General features: G+C 41.1%; 1 protein-coding gene across 2 annotated transcripts in view; it reads right to left on the bottom strand.

Moving 5' to 3' along the window:
• Window positions 1-25,435, bottom strand: part of AR (androgen receptor) — a 223,909-nt gene that overhangs the window by 7,714 nt on the left and 190,760 nt on the right. For both annotated transcript variants that reach the window (XM_006067772.4, XR_006548829.2), the window contains exons 4-7: window positions 13,439-13,726; window positions 6,484-6,628; window positions 1,014-1,144; window positions 18-175 (exon numbers count right to left, since the gene is read on the bottom strand). In XM_006067772.4, the coding sequence (XP_006067834.1) occupies window positions 18-175; window positions 1,014-1,144; window positions 6,484-6,628; window positions 13,439-13,726 (722 nt within the window). The remainder of the gene's footprint in view (window positions 1-17; window positions 176-1,013; window positions 1,145-6,483; window positions 6,629-13,438; window positions 13,727-25,435) is intronic.

Genomic DNA, 25,435 nt, shown 5'->3' with positions numbered 1-25,435 from the left:
CTCCATTGTTTGCTTACAGGCTGCACAGAGTCCAGGAGCTTGGTGAGCTGGTAGAAGCGCCTTGAGCAGGATGTGGGATTTTTTCTCTTGCATGCAATGATACGATCAAGTTCCTTGATGTAGTTCATTCGAAGTTCATCAAAGAATTTTTGATTTTTCAGCCCATCCACTGGAACTGATGTGGGATGAAGACAGAATGGGGAGGGGAAGCATGCCCACGAAGGAGCATTAGACAAAGCACCAAGTTTTCTGACCACAAACTTGACCCCCACCCCCACAAGGAAGGAGCCATCGACTTGGCTTCCTGTCACTTGAGGTCTATATGCCTGGGGCCTTCAGGAAGTCTGCCAGGAAGGTCTTAGGGAGAAGGCTAGCTGGACCCAGTCTGTAGGGCATCAAGTAAATAAAATTTACTGAGCCTTTCCTTTCTCTAGTCTTCACATCTATACATTTCTTGGTTTTACATCATCCACAGTCCAGCTCTGAATTAGACAATTAAAATATGTGGCCTTGAATATCAAATTTTATCTCCTTTCTCCCCCATAGGGGCTAAGACAGCACTCTGCTTAGAAAAGATATTAAAGAAATATTCCTTGGCTGCCAAATAAGCCTTGTCTGAGTTGCTTACATAGACCTTGTCTTTTTGGCAGAAGAAGAAATTCTTTCTACCCTACAAGAAATATAAGGTAGTCCTTGCCTGTTTCTATGGTAGAAGCTATGGAAAAATTCAGAGACCTGATAAAACTAGCCAAAAAGGCCTTGTCCCAAAGAAAGATTGGGGATAAGTGGGGATCTAATGGAGGTTGAATTGAATCAAAGAAATTGGTCTCTAGCCATGAAATTCATCCTTGGTAGGGAAAAAAGATACTAAGGGAGAGTGGAGGAGGGAGGGTGAAAGAAGAAGGGAAATATTCAGGAGCTGGCTTCTTCCTGATAATCCTTTAATGAAAAAGCACCTCTCCTCTGATGCCCTATGCCCCTTAGGGGCACTCTCTACCCTTCCAGGCACTTACTAATGCTAAAGAGCAGCAGTGCCTTCATGCACAGGAATTCCTGGGGGGTGATTTGGAGCCATCCAAATTCTTGGGAGAGGTGCCTCATTCGGACACACTGGCTGTACATCCGGGACTTGTGCATGCGGTACCTAGGAAGGAAACACACAGAGAAAAGAGAGGGGTAAGAGAAGGCTTAGAATAAACCCAGAGAGACTGTCTGTGGGTGCCCTTCCCTTTCCAGTTTCTCCAAGAAGAGCTTGATGTTTCTCTTGCTAGTGCTTCAATGACAAGGAACAGGTTGTTCTTTTTTTTCCCCAAAATCATGATATCTTGATAACTACTCATCTTCCCTGGCCAGAGTTTTCAGGTCCCCATACCCCTCCTGTTTCCTGAGACAGGGAAAGGAAAGCCTAACCAAATGAATACAATGGCACATGGTCTCCCTGACTACAGTTCTAATATTGCAACTACAGTCAGAGCCAGAACCTGCCTCCCAGACATTCAAACTTGAAGAATTTCTAAGAGACAGACCTTAGAAATCGACTCCTGACATAAGGACACCAGGATTTCCAAGTGGCCACACATACTATACTAGAAATGTCATTATTTCTTTAAAAACTCCCAGAAAAGGAGATTCCCCATTGCCCCTTTAAATGAGTTCCAATGCTTATCAAATCAGCCATAAAGTATTTCTGAATATCCAATCTAAATATCCCCTGCTGAAGGGGAACCTACTCTTTCATATACTAGCTGTTCTTTACCACAGTTTGGGAGTTATAAAAATGTATGAACTGCCTTTATTATAGTGACTTGTGAACAGATCATCACATTATCACCGATAAATTATATAGGGAAGTAGCCACGGCTTGGACAGCTTCTTGGGGAGAGCATCTCTGTTCCATGACTGACCGTGACAAGCCTGTAAGAGAAGATACACAGATACACCATTCTTCTGCTAGTAGAACTTCCTAGTCTTCAACACATCAGAAATTGTGTGCATGTGTGTGTGTATGACTGTGTGTGTGTGTGTGTGTGAGACAGAGAGAGAGAGAGGCGGGGAGGAGGAGAGAGAGAATTTGATTTTATATCTTATAGAGAAAGGAAAGGGAATTTGACACTCACTTAAATAGTGAGGAAAAAGACCACTGAGATTGGGCCTGAAGCTTATGGTTTGACATTTTGGTCCCCAAACCACTAGCTTCATTGACAGGCTGAGCAGGCCTGATACTGGCTGGGTGGAAGCTCAGAATCCTATCTCAGAGAGATCTTGGCTGGCCTAGAGAAAGAGGGAAAAGAAAAAGCAGATAGTGTAGAAGCATTTAATGCAGGCTGGAGCCCAACTAGAAAAAGGAAGTGTTTAGACAATGAAAGTGTTAGTTGGTCAGTGGTGTCTGACTCTTGCGACCCCATGGACTGTAGCCCATCAGGCTCCTCATGTCCATGGGATTCTCCAGGCAAGAATACTGGAGTGGGTAGCCACTTCCTTCTCCAGAAGATCTTCCTGACCCAGGCAGATTCTTTACCATGTGAGCCACCTCGGGTAGTATCACAAATCATTGACCAGAACAGTGCTGCTCCGAGCTCTTTCTTCCTAGAGAATTTTTGAATAAGATCTGCTGAGTCTTGGGGTATGGCCTTGCTCTGAGCTCTACTGTGCTTCCAAGCCTTTGTTGATGATAACACAGCAGTATTTTTACCACTGAAATTGTGATCCTGACATGAAGGATTGCTATAACACTGCTGAAGGCCCCAGGAACAGAGACAGTAGGGAAAGGATGGAAGAAAGGCAAGGGAAGGAATTCAAAGGAGAAAGGAATAAGACATGAGGAGAAAGGGCAAATAGAATGGGGGACAGCTAATGGAAAGAAATGGATAGAAAGTGCAAGGTAGAAAACAAGGTGCAGGGATGGAATCCAGGAGGTGAGCAGAGGTAGGTGAGATTAAAAGAGAGTAGATGAATATTAGAAAAAATGATGGAGCACAGTGCCTGGCACATAATAATTGCTCAAAAAATGATACGTTGGAAGGTGCCATTGTTACACTATTCACTGTTCTACAGATGAAGAGAATAAGGTTCAGAGAAGTTCAGTGATTTACCCAAGGTTGCACAGCTAGGGTTCAGGCCCATTACTCTCATAGACTATGTTCTTTACAAAGATCAGAGGAGAAAAGAAGAAAGCGAGGTTGATGACAAGTTTGGGTCAGAAAGATCAGCAAATGAGTTGGCCCAGAGTCCCTGTCTCTTTATTTGGGTATCAGTTTCCCCGTTAGTACCTTGAGGAGTTTAGCAATAACAGATGGCTTTTAATTAGAGGGATACTGCCACCTTAGTGTGTGCGGGCAGTTTGAGCTATCACAGTGACTAGGATCCTATTTGGAAGACCCTGATGCTAGGAATGATTGAAGGCAGGAGGAGAAGGGGATGACCGACAGAGGAAGAGATGGTCGGATGGCATCACCAACTCAATGGACATGAGTTTGAGTAAGCTCCAGGAGTTGGTGATGGACAGGGAAGCCTGGCATACTGCAGTCCATGGGGTCGCAAAGAGTGACTGAACTGAACTGAACTGAGGCAGGTACCAGGGATGTTAAACATATTCCAACATGCAAAAATGTACTACACAATTAAAAACCATTTGTCAGGAAAAATCAATCTCCATTGAGAAGCATTGGTTTAGATGATTCTAGGGATTTTAAGAACTCTAACATAGTCAGTTCCTATAAGAGGAAGGGGACCTGATATTTCAGGAGCCCTGGGGCTTCATGGAGGACCCTGACTCTGTGTGGAATCCTATAGTACCTTTTGATGAGGTGCATGGAAGTGGAGTAGAAAGCTGAGGTAGGGTGCCACATATATGTGTATATATATATGTATATACAGAGGTGGAAGAGGAAATGAAGATTTAGAAAATTGCCAATTATCACCTTACAAAGGTTCAAAGGTCTTTGGGCTCTGGATGGGGTAGGTGATTTAATCACTGGAGCACAGTGAGAAGAGAACAGGAAGAGGGCTTTTTAACGCCTGACCCAGAAGATGGCATCATAGGTACCTCTTTGGATATCTGGAAACCATGAAGCAGGTTGTGCCAAAAGCTCATTGGTTATTCTTAGCTTCTGGCTACCAGGGCTGGCTGAGTTGGAAGAGGGCAGCTGGGGACATTTATTTTCCCCCATATGGCATTGCTGTAATGGGAGGAACCACTGGCCTGTAGATTTTATTTTAAGGTTCTTCTGGGTTAGAGGGCTGGAGGAAAGGAAAGGTCAGTTCATTCCTGGACCAAAGGGGTTCTCTATGGTGAGAAACCAGAGATCAAGTTGCAAACATTCGGTGGATCATAGTGAAAGCAAGGTAATACTAAAACATCTACTACTGCTTCACTGACTATGCTAAAGCCTTTGACTATGTGGATCACAACAAACTGCAGACAATTCTTAAAGAAATGGGAATACCAGACTATCTTACCTGTCTCCTGAGAAACCTGTATGCAAGTCAAGAAGCAACAGTTAGAACTAGACATGGAACTACAGACTGGTTCAAAATTGGGAAAATAATATGACAAGACTGTATATAGTCACCATGCTTATTTAACTTATATCCAGAGTACATCATTCAAAATGCCAGTCTGCATGAATCACAAACTGGAATCAAGATTGCTGGGAGAAGTATCAACAACCTAAGATATGTAGATCATGCCACTCTAATGGCAGGAAGTGAAGAGGAACTAAAGAGCCTCTTGATGAAGGTGAAAGAGGAGAGTGAAAAAGCTGGCTTACAACTCAATATTCAAAAAACTAAGATCATGGCATCTGGTCCCATCACTTCATGGCAAGTAGAAGGGGAAAAGGTAGAAGCAGCATGCCAGACTATTTTCTTGGGCTCCAAAATCACTGCAGATGGTGACTGCAGCCATGAAATTAAAAGATGATGTTCCTTGGAAGGAAAGCTATGACAAACCTAGACGGTGTATTAAAAGCAGAGATATCACTTTGCCAACAAAGGTCTGTTTAGTCAAAGCTATGATTTTTCCAGTAGTCATGTACAGATGTGAGAATTGGACCATAAAGAAGGCTGAGCGCCAAAGAATTGCTTCTTTTGAATTGTGGTGCGGGAGAAGACTCTTGAGAGTCCCTTGGGTTGAAAGGAGATAACACCAATCAGTCTTAAAGGAAATCAACCCTGAATGTTCATTGGAAGGGCTGAAGCTGAAACTCTAATACTTTGGCCACCTGATGTGAAGACCTGACTCATTGGAAAAGATCTGGATGCTGGGAAAGACTGAAGGCAAAGAAGAAGGGGGCGGCAGAAGATGAGATGGTCAGATAGCATTCAATGGGCATGAATTTGCACAAACTCCAGGAGAAAATGAAAGGCAAGGGAGTCTGACATGCTTCAGTCCGTGGTGCCACAAGGAGTCACACATGGCTCCTGCAACTGAACAACAACATTCACAATACCATGAGGGACCTAAAATAGAGACACAGAAAAGATTATCAGTACTAGGAAAAGAGAATATTGGAAAGGTACTTCTTTTTATTTCTTGCCCATTGTGAGCCAGACATTTCACATCCATTAGCTCCTATTTAGTTGTCATAACAAACCATTGAAGGAAGTTTTATTTTATTAACAGCTGAGGAAACTGTTAATCAGACAATGATGTAGGAAATAATACAACAGAGGTTTCAGTTAAGAAAAATATACTTCTAAAATTTGAGCTCTTGGCTAAATTTATGAAGGGTAAATAGAGCTGGTGGGCAAGGCAAGTATTAATTAAACTTGTTTTTAAGAAGAAGGAACTGACTGGGCCAAGGTCACATGCCAGAAAATGGTGGAGTTGCTCTTCTTCATCACTTACCACCAGGAGGCAGTATAAAAGCTGGGAGTTACACAGTCATACTTTGAATTCTGTTGCCAACATGCACTATTTAATATTCTTGGATGAATCACTATTTTGTTGAGCCTAATTTCCCCCATCCATTAAAAAATATTTTAAAGGTGAAATCAAGTTATCATAACTTGATTTAACCATTAAAATGTGGGCTCAATGAGAAAGAATTAGGAAAATATCTAGTATAGTCCTGGCACATAGGAGTTTCTCAACAAAAGGTGACTGGCAGTAGCTTTTGGTGGTGGCAAAGGGACCAAGGGCGCTTCAGCCTTCAGATCTAGAGTGTTTCTGTTCACTCCTTATGTTGCCCAGAGTGAAGAAGGACCCTGACATGAGGGTCTGAGATAAGCTAAAAGCAGTTCAGAAGCACTGCCAAATTACCAGGATTGTGTCTTGATCAGGAAAAGTGATGGCCTTCCCCCCTTCCCTCCTATCAATTGGCCTTTCAGCCAGGCAAAACCACTTTAGACTTAATAGGTTGGCTAGGCCTCTACTGCCTCATGTAAAGGTCAAATGAAATAACTCTCACCATTACTTCCATTACCGTTATCGCCATGAACCAGGTCGGTGTCTATGTGAGTTCTGGGCCCATAAGCACTTACTCATTGAAAACCAGGTCAGGGGCAAAGTACAGCATCCTGGAGTTGACATTGGTGAAGGACCGCCAGCCCATGGCAAACACCATAAGCCCCATCCAGGAGTACTGAATGACTGCCATCTGGTCTTCCACGTGCAAGTTGCGAAAGCCTGGAGATAGGACAGAGGCAATGGTCAGACTGAGCACTGATGGTCTAAGTGAAATCTGGGACTCTGCTGGACTGAGAATTTCTGGTACTCAGGCTGCCCCTGAGAAGACCCAGGGACCATCAATGATGGCGAGTAAGAGGAGAACAAAGTATATGGTGGAGATAATTATTTGTGCTCCCTAATTCATCAAGCTGCTCAAAAGAGATGGTAACAGAGGCAAAAAGTGCACTGCCCATTGGAAGAGAATAATAATCTAACACTGACTGTTTACAATGAATTAACTTTTTAATAAGTATATTACTTATATTAATTCATTTAATACTCAACAACAATCCAATAAAGTGTATATTATCGTGCCCAGTCTGTGAATCAGTAGAAGTGAGTCACAGAAAAGTTAAGAATTTTTCCAAGATCATAAGGCTACTACCTGGCAGACCAAGTTCCAAAGCCGGTCTTATTCCAAAGCCCATGCTCTTGATCTTCAGAAAGGCTCACTGCCTTTCTGAAGATGGAGTGTAATAATCATTTTTCTCACATGAACAGCATTTTTCATTTTACAAAGCTCTTTTCTAGCTATAATCTTGTTTGTACCCTCTAACAACCCTGGAAAAGGGATACTATTACATATCAGCATATGGTGAAATGCCTTTGACATCCATGCCTTCTTCTTCACCTTCAGGCTTCATCTCTTTTCTCCAATCCTTTCCTGCCTCCCAATTCCTCTCCATTATTTTCTATTCAACAAGTACCTGGCACTTCTAGTTTCCTACCCTACTGCCATTCCTGCCAACTGCCATTATGTACACACAAACAGGCTTTTTATGACCTACCTTCTTAGACTAACTTCTTATCATTTATCTTCTCATAATTTAGGTTCTAGCTATTCTGCTGCTGCTGCTGCTAAGTCGCTTCAGTCGTGTTTGACTCTGTGCGACCCCATAGATGGCAGCCCATCAGGCTCCCCCGTCCCTGGGATTCTCAAGGCAAGAACACTGGAGTGGGTTGCCATTTCCTTCTCCGATGCTTGAAAGTGAAGAGTGAAAGTGAAGTCACTCAGTCATGTCTGACTCTTAGTGACCCCATGGACTGCAGCCCTCCAGGCTCCTCCGTCCATGGGATTTTCCAGGCAAGAGTACTGGAGTGGGGTGCCATTGCCTTCTCTGCTAGCTATTCTGAAAAACCCACAATTTGCTGAACACATATAACATATTTCATGCCTCTAAATCTCTGCTATCTCTGCACAGGCAGTTGTCTTTCCCTAAAATGTATTCTTCCCTTCCCAGACTTTCCATCTGATAAATGCCTACTCATCTTTCAAGTATTCACTGGAAAGCTACCTTCTCTGTGAAGCCTCTTCCAACACATCCAAGCAGAAGACCTATTGATTATTTTTTTACCATCTTAATGAATCTTAAGTTGTTCCATCTAATTATAGCACTCATTACACTGGACTGGAATTTATTTATGCACATATCTGTCTACTCCACAAGACTTAGAGCTTCTCGAAGACAGGGACCATCCCCTTTTTTCATTTTTTCCTCCCTAGTATATAATATAGCTCAGGTATTTGAGTAGGAGTTTGAGAAATATTAATTAAATGGATTAAGGATTCTCATTTTTTTCATTTTATGAAATGAGAATTAGATGATCTTCAAATTACCTCCCTTAAACTCAGAGAACAGAGGTTCCCAAATTCTGCCTCCACAAATAGTACATAGGTAGAACAGATATGGCTCTGCTCTCCCAGAGGTTTCCAAATAGTTGGATACTTAGAGTATCACCTCAGAGCTTATCCCTTAACAGTACCCCATTTATCTTCTCCCTAACAGATCCAGAATTATCTAAAATTTTGTTTTGCTGTACCTCATTAGGAATGGTTATATGAATTTAGATAACGCTTCTAACTTTCCTGATGATGACCTCATTTAGCTCTCACAATTACCCTGGAGTATAGGCAATATGACACTTATTTTGCCAATGAGGAAACTGAGGACCAGAGAAGTCACAGCTGAAAACTACCAAGGTCACAAGTTTTTATTAGCCATAGGGTCAGGTCTGAAATCTAAGCTATCTAGATACATTGTTCTGTTTGGTTGGTCCTTGCCACACACACACTCTATTTCCCTTTTTTGTTTCCTTTAGGTCCCAAGTCTACCAGACATCAGAGATGCCAGAGTTCCTCACATCACCACCCTTGACTGCAATCTTACCTCCCAGGCATGTGCCTCCCACCTTCACTGGTAATGATATGCTAACAGACTAGTTGCAGCTTCAGACACCAGAGTATTTCCTGCCTGAAGCCCTTCTGTAGAACAGAATGTCTTTGATGGACTCTTTCCAGTAGGAGACAAAAAGCAAGGGTCAAGCACATAACATCCAAGAATCTCTTTGGGAGGGGTCCAGGAATTTGAACCTTGAACCTCTGGGGTGGGTGACAGTGGGAATCAATGAAACCCTTGGATGGTGATGGTGTGAATATGAGGGTTCATGGAGGTATGAGGATTAAACTGTACTAGTAAGGAAGTCATCAATACTAATGATTTTTTCCTTCACTGAGATGTCAGATAACTAACATAGGAGAAAAAGGGGATAGCTTAGTTTGGCTTAATACTAGTTAATGATCCTTAGTGAGAGCTGCTTAGAACTCAAACCTAATTACTATGTACACATCAGCAACATAGTGGGCTAAGTTTCCTATAGGTCTAATCTCATTATAACACCTAACTCTGTTCTCCAATATCCAGCCTTTGAAAAGACCTGCTCAGATAGTATGGCTGTCAAGGCATGATTTGAGGAAACACTAACTTCAGCCTACAGGTTTCCTTCAACATACATTCACTCAACTCCTATTTGGCTATGCATCAGGCTGTTTTGGAAAAACAGAGAGAAGTCATTTTCAAGTTTTGAAACACACCAAACAGGTTAGGGAGCAGAGACAGTTTCTTGGAGACTCTGTTTTCTCAGCAGAATCCAATCAACATCACTTCTTAGCAATCTTGAGCAGAAACCTCTGGAAGAACATGTCTAAAGAAAGGTCAATTAGGAAATCTTTGCTGCTTTAGTGCACCTGACAGCCAAGGTTTTCAAAGAAGACAATTCATCTTTGGGACCTATGAATGAACTTCTAGGCAAAGTTAGCAGCAGTTTAAAATGATTTTAGTGGTTTAGTTCCTAAGCTTTGTAATAATGACCCACTATTTACAGAGACTGTTCTATGTTCCAGCTATTGTGCTCTTTATACATAATTTCTATGTTGATAACAATCTGCAAGGTAGCAACTGCTCTACCATCTCTTCAAACAAGGAAACAGAAGCATGTGCAGACACGTGATTTGCTCAAAGTCACGCTAGTGCATAGCTAAGATGCCAAGCCAGATACATCTGATTATAAATATACTGTGTACATACAATCTACTCACTCTCTCTCAATAGTTATCATTTATTAATGTGCTGGTGCAAAACAAGGCAATTTACATGTACTATCACTATCAATGAATACCTCACAACATTTATGTGAGTAGGTACCAGCACTGTTGCTGCTGCTGCTAAGTCGCATCAGTCGTGTTTGACTCTGTGCGACCCCATAGATGGAAGCCCACCAGGCTCCTCTGTCCCTGGGATTCTCCAGGCAAGAACACTGGAGTGGATTGCCATTTCCTTCTCCAATGCATGAAAGTGAAAAATGAAAGTGAAGTCGCTCAGTCATGTCTGAGTCTTAGCGACCCCATGGACTGTAGCCTACCAGGCTCCTCCGTCCATGGGATTTCCCAGGTAAGAGTACTGGAGTGGGGTGCCATTGCCTTCTCCAAGGTACCAACACAGTGCCTCTCAAAGGACAAGAGCTCAGTCTGTTCAATGAGCAAATAACTTGAATTAGTAGGTGATTATTGATAACATGAATAACAGTTCTAATGAATATGGTACTTGGCTTTCTTTTGAGGCTATTCTTTTAAATGACTCAGGATGAGAGATTATTTCCTTGGACAAGCTAGATGGTAAACTGATATTAACTTGCAGACTTATTAATGTAAGGAAACAGTTTCTCATCCTGGAGGTTGGGCTGAGGAAATCCAGTGACTCCAAATTGCACAAATTCTATCATAATGATTTGCACTAGGTTATTGCTAAGACTGGAAATCCGAGGATGTGAGCTCAAGCTATGGCTGTATTTGTTAAGTCACCAAAGTGAACAAGTTAATTTACTACTCTGAATCTTGTCATATGAAATGGGAGTAAAAGCCCCTATGGTTCATAGAACTGCTATAAGGATTAAGTGGAATCATATGCAAGAAAAAGTCTGTAGCCTATAACATGGTAGGGTTAGGTGTCTGGCAACTGCTTGGAAAGATTAAACTGACTCTCTGTTCAGTTCAGCATAGTTCAGTCGCTCAGTCATGTCTGACTCTTTGCAACCCCATGGACTGCAGTGTGCCAGGCCTCTGTGTCCATCACCAACTCTCAGAGTTTACTCAAACTCATGTCCATTGAGTCGGTGATACCATCCAACCATCTCATCCTCTGTCGTCCCCTTCTCTTCCCACCTTCAATCTTTCCCAGCATCAGCGTCTTTTCAAATAAGTCAGTTCTTCGCAACAGGTGGCCAAAGTATTGTCTAACAGAATCTCTGTTAGACATATAACATCAAGACACTCAGCTGAATAACTGATAAGAATTAAAGTAACTTTTAATTTTGTTATTATTATTATTATTTTTGTATTTTTCTTCCCTTTGTGAACTCTGTTTTTGGCACAGACAGTATCCTTGGGCCTTCTTCCCAGGAATTTTATTGGCTAGTCAACCTCAGATTTCCAAGCTAAGAAGGTGTTGCTGCTGCTGGTGCTAAGTCGCTTCAGTCGTGTCCGACTCTATGCAACCCCATAGACGGCAGCCCACTAGGCTCCTCTGTCCCTGGGATTCTCCAGGCAAGAATACTGGAGTGGGTTGCCATTTCTTTCTCCAATGCATGAAAGTGAAAAGTGAAAGTGAAGTCACTTAGTCGTGCCTGACTCTTAGTGACCCCATAAATCTGGTGGTTGTATCTGGGCCTTGTGAATTGGAAAGACAAAAAAGGAGCTTGACAGTCAACATGCAATGTCTTCCATGTTATGACCCAACTGGCTTTGGATAACTTGGTCCCTCATTGTAAAACCCAAGGCTAGAGATCTACGAGGGTGCTACACAGACTATGGGGTAGAATTTGATGAAGAGGGAATTTGGAGTTAGGAGGAGACCTGGGCTCAAGTTCTGGCCCTGCTATCTTCTGAATGTTCAACTGCAGGGCAAACATCAACTCTCAGAGCTTCATTCTTTATCTATAAAATAGGGAAAAGAATCCCTACTTTAAAGAATTCTTATGAGGATCAAATCAGGTAATATATATGAAACTGCTCTTTTCAATATAAATTCCCAACTGTTTGGCAGTTATTATTATTTTTTAAATTAAATTTATTTATTTTAATTAGAGGCTAATTACTTTACAATATTGTATTGGTTTTGCCATACACCTGGTCGGGAAACTAAGATCCTGAATTTAGCAGTTATTATTAAATGGCGGGTTAATCTTTGATTCTACAAGAAGAGGTTTGGTTGTTGATGATTCAGAAGAATCTTTCAATCATGGAAGTTTATGATTAAGAGAATCCTTAAAGAGTTTATGCTTCACTTGTTTCCACATTGTGTTCCCTAGGGCCCTAGGATTCTGCAAGAGTGATCTGAGGCTTCTCTAGGCGTAGTGAGGGAGAGGCACTGGCTCTAAATCAACCAGCTCCACTTGGATGTGTACCATGTTTTTGAGAAATAAAGAGTTTGGCTGCTAAAGGAACATTTGTGAATCACTGGATGTGATGTGAGGCATATGGGATAGAGGATCTCTGAGGCTTCTTTAAACTCTAATATTTGAATAATTATTTAATTTCAAACAACAGATGGCCAAGGGAGGAAGTGAGTTCCTCATCACTGGAGGTAAACTTGCAGAAGTTAGACAAACACTTCATATTTCTTTCACTATCACTTAATATACCCTTCCACTATGATGATCCTATTTTATTAAGGATTAATAAAATCCTTATTTTATTTTTTTTCTTTTTTGGTCACACCCTGCAGACTGTGGGATCTTAGTTCCTCAACCAGGGATTGAACCCATGCCCTCAGCGAAAGCACAGAGTCTTAACCACTGGACTTTCAGGGAATTCCCTAGGATAGTTTTAAGAGCACTTATCAGGGAATTCCCTTGAAGTAAAACTGGAAAACTATTAATGCAGTCCAAACCACTTTTCACACATTATACATATGGAAAAACAGACCAGGAAAGGGAAGGGGTCACATAATGAATTACCAGCAGAGCTAAGGCTAGAACCCAAGTATTCTGACTTCCAACCCCATGTTCCTTCTACCATACCATATTATAAGAGTTCCCATGGTATGGGTCCTAACTAATAGTGAAAACAGGTTATCAGTTAGGTTCAAGATTATCTTTGGTGTGAACTTGTGTATGCACATGTAGAAAAGCATCTTAAGGCACATAAGGATATGTCTGTGTGATCCATGATTATGAGGAAATTTGCTGATTAAATCTGTGGGTTGAACGTGATTGTTGTGTGCTGATGTGAGGCATATGGGATACTCAGTAATGCTGTTCTTCTTGATTTTTGAGTTTCCTTATTTTTAACATGGGGATTTTTACCATTCTCTCCCCTCACAAGGTTATGGTGAGGATTGCATGAGTTAACAGATGGGAAAGGAACAGATGTGGTGCATGGCCCAAAAGAACATTCAGTAAATATGATATCCCATATCCCATGCCCCCACTTACCAGGCAAGGCCTTGGCCCACTTGACCACATGTACAAGCTGTCTTTCACCCAGTTCATTGAGGCTAGAGAGTAAAGCTGCGAAAGAGTCAGGCTGGTTGTTGTCATGTCCAGCACACACCACCCCTGGCTCAATGGCTTCCAGGACATTCAGAAAGATGGGCTGACACTCATAGCCTTCAATATGTGACACTGTCAGCTTCTGGGCTGGCTCCTCAGTGGGGCTGGAGGCACTGGAAGCCTCCCCTTCCTCTTGTAGCTTCAGATTCCCAAGTTTCTTCAGTTTCCGGGCTATTGGGAAAGAAGGGAAAGTTGGATTTATTATCAGTGGCAAAAAACACACAGCACAGCTACCCTGTTAGAAAAGCTGCTTGAGCTAAGAAAACAAGTATGATCATTTTTGCTGCTCACAGACTCTAAACTCCTCAAGGACAAGTGTACATTTTAACCACTGGTTGAATGAATGGTTCATCATTCTAAATTCCTATTAAACTCAAACCTTCATATCTTGCTTTCTCCTTTATCCTCTTGTCAGACATACCTAGTATATCTTTGGATTGGGCTCTGCCTAAATACGGTCTCCAATATTCATACTTTGAATCTTTAATTAAATCATTACTAATATATTCATGGTTCACTCATTCATTCAACAGATATCCGTTGTTAAGGCTTACTTCTGAGTGACAAAAAGAACACAGGCCATAACCAGTTTGGGAGAGGAAAAATAAATGCCCACTAAAAAATCTAGCAGTTAAAAAATGTCAAACTGGTGAATGTTATAACAGGAGTATTAACAAAAGAGGAAGGTAACAATCTTCCTGCATAGGTGGGGTCAGGAAGTGATTATGGTGACATTTGACCTGGACCTTGAAGAATAGCAAGGACTTCACCAGGCAGAGAGGGATGGAAAGGGCATAAACAAAAGCACTGATGGTTTAAGGGAAAAAGAGACCAGTGTGGCTGGAGTGTATATTTTATGTGTGGGGAGAATGGCTATTTATGAGGTTGAAAATAATGATGGCATCTGACTTTGAAGGAACATGTATAACATATTAAGAAATTTGGGCTTCATCACACACCTGATAGGCAAATATGGAACATTTTAAATCAAGAGAATGATGTACTTGTGTCTATGTCCAGCATGTCTAGCAGATTGCTAGGAAAGGAGACCAGAAAGGCAGATCTATTGAAAAAGGACTAGACTTGTTCTATCATCCCACTTTGGGGTAAATAAATGGGAATTTTCTGGTGTTGCAGCATTTCTCATTTCAACTGTAACAGCCCAAGTTATTGTTAGATATTTACACTAATAGTCGAACATACATTGCAACACATATATTGATTTTCTTCTTTAGTAAAGGAGAGAGGGGGAAGCTGAAGTCTGAAATCCCCAGCTGTATTAAAGAAATAACAGAATGTCCCTGCCTTTATAATCTGCCTGTAAAATGGGAACCGTGCTAGGAAGCACCCATTAAAAAGGATGATATCAATAGAAATAACGTTATTTTAAAAAGCAACAATAATCTAAAATTCAAATCTTAAGAACCTTCCCCCTCCATGCTCTCATACACATAATTTAGAGGTCCTTGAGCATCCTGATGTTTACTTTGCTATTTTCCTTAGCATTTATATTGGCAGAAATATAAATAATTGAAAAGGTCATAACTCTGATGTCTAGCATAGACAGTTGCACTGGGGCAGACCATAAACCACTTTATCTCTAATCCCTTTAAATAATAATAATAAATTTTAAAAGGTATATAACAAAGAGAGAAGCTGATTGCTCAATTTTAATGGATGAATACAACAAAACCTGTTGCTGATCTGTTTCTGGCTCGTGCAAAAAAAAAAAAAAGATACTTAGCTGGAACTGGCTTTCAGCTTTAATTAAAAAAATAAGTCTTGCAATGAAAACTTCAGTCATAGTGCAACTCAGTAAATCAATGAAAGAATGAATCACATGTTTGGATTAACAACCAGGATAGAGGAGGAGAAAATAGAGGGGTTGGTGCTACAAGAGGAGCACAGTGAAGAATTCAGGGTAAAATAACAAGGGAGCCTGGAAAATTAACACAGAGTTCAAGATGACCTTGTCCAACAATCATTTCTGCAAGGCTTGGGCACAGTCAGTAATAAGGAGATATGCACACCCACTGTCAACTCCCACCTCCCATCAAGGGCACAAGCTGGAAGGTATGGGCAGACTAAGCTCATCTTGCCCCAGAGCTAGAGGCCTGGCCCCCACAATATCTTGTCATTTGGTGAAACCATTGTTGACACAGGTTCATGTAGGCAGCTCTACAGACTGGTAGTGCTTACTGGATCTGCTCCTCTAGTACAGTTTCTAGAGGTAGACAATCTCTTCCCCATCACTGGCATTTTCTGACTGTGGGCTTAGAAGTTGCCAAGCCATGTAGTTCCCCTTTCAGCCTGGGAGAGGACAGAAATATAATTAGCCCTATGCCTGAGTGAACTAAGAGATATAAGGATAAGTACTTTTTCTCAGCCTTCTATTTACCTTACTTCATGAACGTATTATATCATTAAACTCCACAATGATCTTAGGAGGTGAGGAATATTTCTTATCTCTGTTTTGCAAGTGAGTAAACTGAAGCAACACAACTGTCAAGAAACAGAATCTAAAAATCTTAATGTAGTCTGACTGTAAAGCCAATGTTCTTTCTACTATATAATACTGCCTACCCCAAGAAGCCTTAAACTCTACTTCTGGCCTAATAGAGTTGAGGAGTGGGACTAGGGTTATATCCTCCCTGCCTTCCTCCCTCACCCTTGACCCTAAACTTCAGTAACTATAATAGCATCAAATCCAGACAGGAAAAGGTAGAAAGCTATGAGATTCCTCTAGCCGGGTGCCTAAAGCAGAAATACGTCTGGGGAACTGTAGTGACTGGAACTATAGTGGCTTAGTGATTCGTAAAATAACAAAATAGGAAAGGTCCTTAGAACTCATCACATCCAGGGGGTTCACAGAATGTGAACCTTCAGTGTCTACACATATAATAGTTTGTATGTGTGTTTCTCTCTCTCTGGGTATGTGTTTATAGGAGAATGGTGGGAACTCTGGTGAACTAAAGTGAATGCTTGACCACCTTCCGGCCCCTACAATACATGTACACATATACATACATATACACATACTGTTAGAAGGCATTCATATAACATTTACAAATTTTCCTAAAACTCATCTGTATCCCAAAGTTAAATTCAAGCCATAGCCTTTATTTTGGGACTTCTGTTGCTAATCCAACACTTCACGTCAAGGATGGGGAGGCTGAGGCCAGAGTGAGTGAGGTCACCAAGTGGCAGAGCAGAGGCTTTTATTCCTAATCCAGAGTTCCCTGTGCCATATTAGCTCTGTTTTTGACTAAGTCATTTCTACTATATCTCAGTACCTGCCTCTCTGAGCTCCTTTTAGATTTGCACTGTCCAACACAGCGGCCATTAGACACATGTGGCTACTTAAATGAATTAAAATAAAATAAAATTAAAAAAATAATTCCTTAGTTTCACATAGTAAGTTCAGTCATTCAGTCAGTTCAGTCACTCAGTCTGGTCTAACTCTTTGCAACCCCATGAACTGCAGTACACCAGGCTTCCCTGTCCATCACCAACTTCCGGAGTTTGCCCTAACTCATGTCCATTGAGTAGGTGATGCCATCCAACCATCTCTTCCTCTGTGGTCCCCTTCTCCTCCCCCTTTCAATCTTTCCCAGTATCAGGGTCTTTTCAAATGAGTCACTTCTTTCCACTAGGTGGCCAAAGTATTGGAGTTTCAGCTTCAGCATCAGTCCTTCCAATGAATATTCAGGACTGATTTCCTTTAGAATGGACTGGTTGGATCTCCTTGCAGTCCAAGGGACTCTCAAGAGTCTTCTCAAACACCACAATCCAAAAGTATCAATTATTTGGCCCTCAGCTTTCTTTATGATCCAACTCTCACATCCATACATGACCACTGGAAAAACCATACCTTTGACTAGACGGACCTTTCTTGGCAAAATAATGTCTCTGCTTTTTAATATGCTGTCTAGGTTGGTCATAACTTTTCTTCCAAGGAGCAAGCGTCTTTTAATTTCATGGCTGCAGTCACCATCTGCAGTGATTTTGGAGCCCCTGCCTCCCAAAAAATAAAGTCTGTCACTGTTTCCACTGTTTCCCCATCTATTTGCCATGAAGTGATGGGACCAGATGCCATGATCTTAGTTTTCTGAACGTTGAGTTTTAAGCCAACTTTTTCACTCTCTTCCTTCACTTTCATCAAGAGGCTCTTTAGTTCTTCTTCACTTTCTGTCATAAGGGTGGTGTCATCTGCATATCTAAAATTATTGATATTTCTCCTGGCAATCTTGATTCCAGCTTGTGCTTCATCCAGCCCAGTGTTTCTCATGATATACTCTGCATATAAGTTAAATAAGCAGGGTGACAATATACAGCCTTGACATACTCCTTTCCCTATTTGGAACCAGTCTGTTGTTCCATGTCCAGCTCTAACTGTTGCTTCCTGAGCTTCATACAGATTTCTCAAGAGGTAGGTCAGGTGGTCTGGTATTCCCATCTCTTGAAGAATTTTCCACAGTTTTTTGTTATCCACACAGTCAAAGGCTTTGGCATAGTCAATAAAGTAGAAGCAGATATTTTTCTGGAACTTTCTTGCTTTTTTGATGATGCAACAGATGTTGTCAGTTTGATCTCTGGTTCCTCTGCCTTTTCTAAATCCAGCTTGAACATCTCAAAGTTCATGGTTCACATGCTGTTGAAGCCTGGCTTGGAGAATTTTGAGCACTACTTTATTAGTGTGTGAGATGAGTGCAATTGTGTGGTAGTTTGAGCATTCTTTGGCATTGCTTTTTGGGAATTGGAATGAAAACTGATTTTTCCCAGTCCTGTGGCCACTGCTGAGTTTTCCAAATTTGTTGGCATTTTGAGTGCAGCACTTTCACAGCATCATTTTTAGGATTTGAAGTAGCTCAACTGGAATTCCATCACCTCCACTAGCTTTGTTCATAGTGATGCTTCCTAAGGCTCACTTGACTTAGCATTCCAGGATGTCTGGCTCTAGGTGAGTGATCACACCATCGTGATTATCTGGGTCTTGAAGATCTTTTTTGTAGAGTTCTTCTGTGTATTCTTGCCACCTTTTCTTAATATCTTCTGTTTCTGTTAGGTCTATACATTTCTGTCCTTTATTGAGCCCATTTTTGCATGAAATTTTCCCTTGGTATCTCTAATTTTCTTGAAGAGATCACTAGTCTTTTCCATTCTATTGCTTTCCTCTATTTCTTTGGGTTGATCACTGAGGAAGGCTTTCTTATCTCTCCTTGCTATTCTTTGGAACTCTGTGTTCAAATGGGTATATCTTTCTTTTTCTCCTTTGTCTTTTGCTTCTCTTCTTTTCACGGCTATTTGTAAGGTCTTCTCAGACAACCATTTTGCCTTTTTGCATTTCTTTTTCTTGGAGATGGTCTTGATCCCTGCCTCCCGTACAATGTCACGAACCTCCATCCATCATTCTTCAGGCACTCTATCAGATTTAGTCCCTTAAATTTATTTGTCACTTCCACTGTATAAGTGTAAGCAATTTTATTAAGGTTATACCTGAATGGTCTAGTGGTTTTCCCTACTTTCTTCAGTTTAAGTCTGAATTTGGCAATAAGGAGTTCATGATCTGAGCCACATTCAGCTCCTGGTCTTATTTTTGCTAACTATATAGAGCTTCTCCATCTTTGGCTGAAAAGAAGATAATCAATCTGATTTTGGTATTGACCATCTAGTGATGTTCATGTGTAGAGTCTTCTCTTGTGTTGTTGGAAGAAGATGTTTGCTATGATGAGTGTGTTCTCTTGGCAAAACTCTACTACCTTTTGCCCTGCTTCATTCTGTACTCCAAGGCCAAATTTTCCTGTTACTCCAGGTATTTCATGACTTCCTACTTTTGCATTCCACTCCCCTATGATGAAAAACACATATTTTTTGGGTATTAGTTCTAGAAGGTCTTGTAGGTCTTCATAGAACTGTTCAACTTCAGCATTACTGGTCAGGGCATAGACTTGGATTACTGTGATATTGAATGGTTTGTCTCAGAAAAGAACAGAGATCATTCTATCATTTTTGAGATTGCATTCAAGTACTGTATTTCAGACTCTTTTGTTGACTATGATGGCTACTCCATTTCTTCTAAGGGATTCCTGCCCACAGAAGTAGATATAATGGTCATCTAAGTTAAATTCACCCATTCCAGTCCATTTTAGCTCGCTGATTCCTAAAATGTTGATGTTCACTCTTGCCATCTCCTGTTTGACCACTTCCAATTTGCCTTGATTCATGGACCTAACATTCCAGGTTACTATGCAATATTGCTCTTTACCGCATCAGATTTTACTTCTATCACCAGTCATATCCACAACTGGACGTTGTTTTTGCTTTGTCTCATCTCCTCATTCTTTCTGGAGTTTTCTCCACTGATCTCCAGTAGCATATTGGGCACCTATCAACCTGGAAAGTTCCTCTTTCAGTGTCCTATCTTTTTGCCTTTTCATACTGTTCATGGAGTTCTCAAGGCAAGAATACTGAAGTAGTTTGCCATTCCCTTCTCCAGTGGACCATGTTTTGTCAGAACTCTCCACCATGACCCATCTTCTTGGGTGGCCCTACACGCCATGGCTCATAGTTTCATTGAGTTAGACAAGGCTGTGGTTCATGTGATCAGATTGGTTAGTTTTCTGTGATTGTGGTTTTCATTATGTCTGCCCTCTGATGGAGAAGGATCAGAGGCTTATGGAAGCTTCCTGATGGGAGACTAGCCACAGTGTAAGTGCTCAAAAGTCACATGTTGCTTGTGGCCTGCTACACTGGACAGCACAGATACAGAACATAGCTTTCATCTTACAAAGTTCTATGGAATAGTGCTGTGAATCTAGACTGTACTCTGGGGCAGCCATCTCATTTGTCATGCCCTACTCATGTTATTGATAAAAAAATCACATGAACAGTGTATAGATGAATCCATGGTTTTTCTAAAAGGTGGCAGGACACATAGGACAGTTGGTGCTGATGCAATTAGCAAGGTATACACTCTGTCACCTTGACTCTCCCACCAGTGATTCAGATCTCAGTGGGGTGATGACTCGTGGACTTAAGCAAACTCATTACAAGCAAGTTCACTATGTGTAGAGACTCTGGAGTGGGGGGATGCATCAATATAAAATAATTTCCCTTCTCTGCATAGTGCTAATGAAAACTCGGCTGGTATTCTCATATCTTCCTCCTTTAGACCTATAGGGCATCTGCTTGAGGAAGAGAAGCTGCATTCCCACTTGCCTCCAGGACCTGTATAATATGCTGTCCCTGCGGCCACAGTGGCCCAAGCTGCACCAGGTGTTCTGGCCTCTCTGCCTAAAGAGAGTGACTGTACTGAACATAATTGAAATCAGATTCCATTCATTCTGCCTGGGGATCCTCTGTTCTCTGTCTGCAGCAGAGGCCAGCATGTTGCTAGACGACTTGGAATGCTGGACAATGAGGATTGCTAGTCTCAGCTGTTACTCAATGCCCAAGGCCTTGTTTTCATCCATGAAGGCTGCCCCCACACCCCTTGTGTCTCCTGCACCTGAGCCCCAGAGCCAGATCTAACTCTTGCATGCCAGGTACAGGCTCGACAGGCCCCAGTGTTATGGCAGAGACCCATTGGTTTGCTCAAATTGAGTAGTGAAGCCTGGTTAAAGGGGACAGTAAAGGTAGGTAGTTCTAACAGTGTGTGAGCTCCTTTTCATCTCTTCCCTGTCTTTCAATCATAGATCAAAACAGTGACAAGAAAGGGACATTGGCAAGGCATGTCCTTGTCTGTACCTGATATTTAGGGGACTGGAGTCCTTTAAATGATGCCTGGATCCTGCTGCCTTGAACCTATTGGGAATTCACTTTTCAGCCTAGTGGCATTAGACCCCTATGAGGGCTGTCTCTACAACAACAGAGAATGATTTTTCCAACCAGGTACATTCCTCAGGAGAAGTAGATGTGATTAATCTGTAGCTTCTACAGCCACTGTGACCATTAGGCACTATTATAGCCTCATTCCTTGATACCTCAAGATAGAGGTTTTCTCATCTATGGACAGAGAACAGGCAAGGTGAGGTGAAGTTTCCAAAGTCTTAGAAAGTCCAAGTTCCTCTCCCTAATGTCAAGGATGTTTCTCTTCCTAGGATCTCACCATGGAATTTGAAGCATAAAATAATGACTTCCTGTGATAGGTAGACTTTTACAATAGCCACCAAGATTCCCCATGCCTGGTGTACACATGCCTTCTTCCAGTTATTTAGTCAAACACTAATATAGGTGCTGTTGTGAAAGAAATAGACAGATTTAGTTAGGGTCACAAGTCAGGTAATTTTGAAGGTGATTATGCTTCATGGGCTTGACCTAATCATATAAGCCTTAAAAGGTACTGGCCTCTTTTTGGAGAGATATTCATGGACTCAGGTGACTCAACATATGGAAGACCACAGGCTTTGAAACTGGAGGGGTTCATAAGGAAAGAAATGAGGGCAGCCTCTGGAAGATAAGAACAGCCTCTGTTGGACAGCCAGAAAGCAAACAGAAACCTTAATCATACAACCGCAAGGAACTGAATCCTGACATAATCACATGAGCTTCAAAGAGGACTGTGAACTCCAGATTAGAATGAAGCCTGGCCAATAGTTTTATTTCATCCTTGTGAGACAATGAGGTGAGAATCCAGTCATGCTGTGTCAGACTTCTGACTTACAAAACCGTGAGCTGATAAATGGGTATTAAATTTGAGGTAACTTGTTATGCAGAAGCAGAAAACTAATACACTTTCTTTACAAAAAGTGTGGTATTGGCAAGGTAATAGGCTTTGGAATCAGACAATCTTAGATTCAAACCACAGCTCCGTCAATTACTAGCTTAATAACTTTGAGCCCATTGCTTAGTTTCTCTGAGATTCTGTTTCCTCATTTGTAAAATGGGGGTACCACCATCTACTTCTTAGGACACTTATGAGAACTAAATGAGAGATAATGCCTGGCACATTCTAGTGATCCCTCCAAAATGATTTCCTTAATTCTCCATCCATTCCTGAAGAGTAGAGAATGACTGGACTACAGGCAACGAAACCTGGATATGGGGAAGGAGGTACATCAGGATTAACAGAGAACCAGAAATGGCAGAGAAGGGAAGAGTGACACATTATGAAATGAAAAAAAAAAAAAAAAAAGTAGCTGAGTTTATTCAGCACATAATTGCCTATAAAACTGAATTCAGGTCTTAAGTGTAATTCTAAATGCTGACTAAACACAAAGGTACATTTGGTGCAGAGCTTCAAATTCTTTGTGAAACCAGACTAGGCTGTACTTATGTGAATGTTTGCAATTACGTGTGTGTGTGTGTGTGTGCGCACGCAGGTGCTTGTATATTATAATACTTAAATCTATGGGTCATGAGCTTCAATATCTTCATTAGTCAGACAGATACATAAATGAGTTAAAACAGCCTAGTAAACATAAATAGGGTGGGTTGGGGACAGTGAAAGTGATTGATGCCCTGCCTAGGGGCAGTCTAAGTCTGTTTATGCTAGACAAACAAAATTCTGCAAGCCAATTTTGGCCTGTGGAAAACCAATTTGTGGCCTCTGGCTTATATCATGCCAACCATCTTTCCATCCACTAGGATTAGAGTCAGGGGATCTCACTGTACAACTTTAGGCTTAGATATTCAGAGGAACACTGGATTAAGATCCAGGGGAGCCTGCTGTATGATCTCCAGAATATCCTTTTCCTTCTTTTGCTTTTAGTTTCTTGATATATGTATAAAGTGTAGTAGTTAACAGCAAATAACCTGGAGTCAGACTGCCTCAGGGTTAAGCCAGGCTCAATTGTTCACTAGCTATGTGATTTTGGGCAAGACTTAACCTCTCTGTACATTAATTTCCACATCTATAAATTGGTAAAACTGTTAGCACCTAATTAATAAGGCTGCTAATGAGGAATATAGACACTGTGGTGGTGTCTGAGAGTAAAGGGAAGATTCAGCACCACCAGAAGAACCCTCCAAGACCACAGCACAGTGAAAAATTTCACTGAACTTAAGGAGGCAGAATGCAATGATGACATCAGAATTCTAAAATGGTACTCACAATAAAGGGATTTTTATTATTGGCAGTGGTAGTCACAGTCTTATGAGGTATCTGAACTTGAACATATACCTTGATTCCTTCTACACCTCACTTTTCTCATCGGATCAGACTACTGCATAAGACTATTATTAGGAGAAAGTTGAGATGATCTCAATGAAAATGCTCTGAATTTTATAAAAGTGTATCCCAATGGGCAGGCTATGACATTTTCCAAGAATGAATCTCTAGCTAGACAACATTCTGAAAAGCTGTTTAGGGTAGCAACCTATAAAATATTGTCTTCCATCTTGGGCAACTGGTTTCAAGTCAAAGATTGAGGACCATACTGACAGGTTTAAGAATCCTAAGATAATTATAAGATCTACCTCACAGAGTTGTCATAACTTTACCTAAGAGAATATACGTAAGGTGCTTAGCACAGAATATATTCCATAAGACAATACATGATGCCTCTTATTCTCTTGCTAGTTGCTAAACCCCACATTACTACATGTCATTTCCTTTATCTCAAGTAGATGAATTTCTTTCTGAAAAAGCTAACTTATGAAACATACAGAGTTTTGACAGGGATTTAAACCAATTAGGAGAGAGAAACAAATTGGAAGTTCCCCCAGACATAAATCTACTGCAGTAATGGAGCCCCAAAGATTTTTAAAGGGCCCTTAGAGGAAGCAAAGTGGGGTGAGCATGTGACTCCAATAACCCTGCCTTCTTTCAAAGCAGTGCTTTATTTTGTATCTTCATTTGGGGCTCTACATCAGATATTGTTTGAAGAAAAGATTCCATTGCCAACAAGATGCTTGAAGGCCCCAAGTCTTGTCTATTTCTTCTTTTCCTATTGAAACTAATCCCCATTTTAAAGATGAGCAGACTGAAGGCCAAAGCCAAGTCATGCCCAAGGTCACACAGCTATCTAGTAGCAGAGCAGGAACTAGAATCAGGTATCCTGACTTCTCGGGTAGTACTCTTTCAATTTTATCAGGTAGGGTAGATGTTAGTGGGGAGAAGGGTCAGCTGGAGATGAGTGAGGAATAACTAGAACAGGGATAAGAGACAGGGAACAGAGCCAGTTCTTGGCAGGCATGGAGTGAGAGATTAGTAGGGGGTGCATCCAAGTGTAAGTGTACACAAACAAGTATAGGCCAAATTCTCCCAGGCAAGAAGGCTTCTTGGTCTTTCCGCTCATGCCCCCATTCTCCCAGTTCCAATTCTGAGTCAGAGGGATAGCCAGGGAAAAGAATATCAAATTTAATCTTTCAAGGTTTATGTTGGACTATTTAGTCTAATGTTTTTTAGTTCATGAAGGAGTAAACGTAATTAATAATAGAATGATATGCAATGCTGCACATGCTTGCCAAAGCACAGGATCTGGCAGAAAATATTTCCAAGTCTCCTCTCTCTGACTACTGAGCCAGAAGAAAGAAGTTCACTGTCCAGATACCATTCTGGGTGAGGGGCACAAGGTCATTACCCAAAACCTGCTAATGTGAAATTGCAGAGCCTGGAAATGGTTTCACATATTAGGCTTTTCCACTGGAAAAAGTAACTACATGAATTTAGAGAATACATGCTTTTACAATTACATTTAAACTGACATTAAAAACAAATGTGAAACAGTCCAAGCCGAACAGGTCAGCATGACCTGGAAAGCAAACGAGAGAAAAAAAAAAAGAAAGAAAGAAAGAAAAAAGAAAAAGAAAAAAGGCCCAATGTTAACAGCATTAATTCTGTCAGTCTGTTGTAAATAAGAAAATACCACTGGTGTATTAATGGCTTTATTAAAGGAAAATTCACTAGCATAAATATGCAACATTCAAACAAATAGAAAG

The sequence above is a fragment of the Bubalus bubalis genome, chromosome X (genome assembly GCF_019923935.1).
Source record: "Bubalus bubalis isolate 160015118507 breed Murrah chromosome X, NDDB_SH_1, whole genome shotgun sequence".
Taxonomy (NCBI): Eukaryota; Metazoa; Chordata; class Mammalia; order Artiodactyla; family Bovidae; genus Bubalus; species Bubalus bubalis.
Note: the sequence above shows the minus strand (reverse complement) of the source record. Positions and strands in the feature narration are given on the sequence as shown.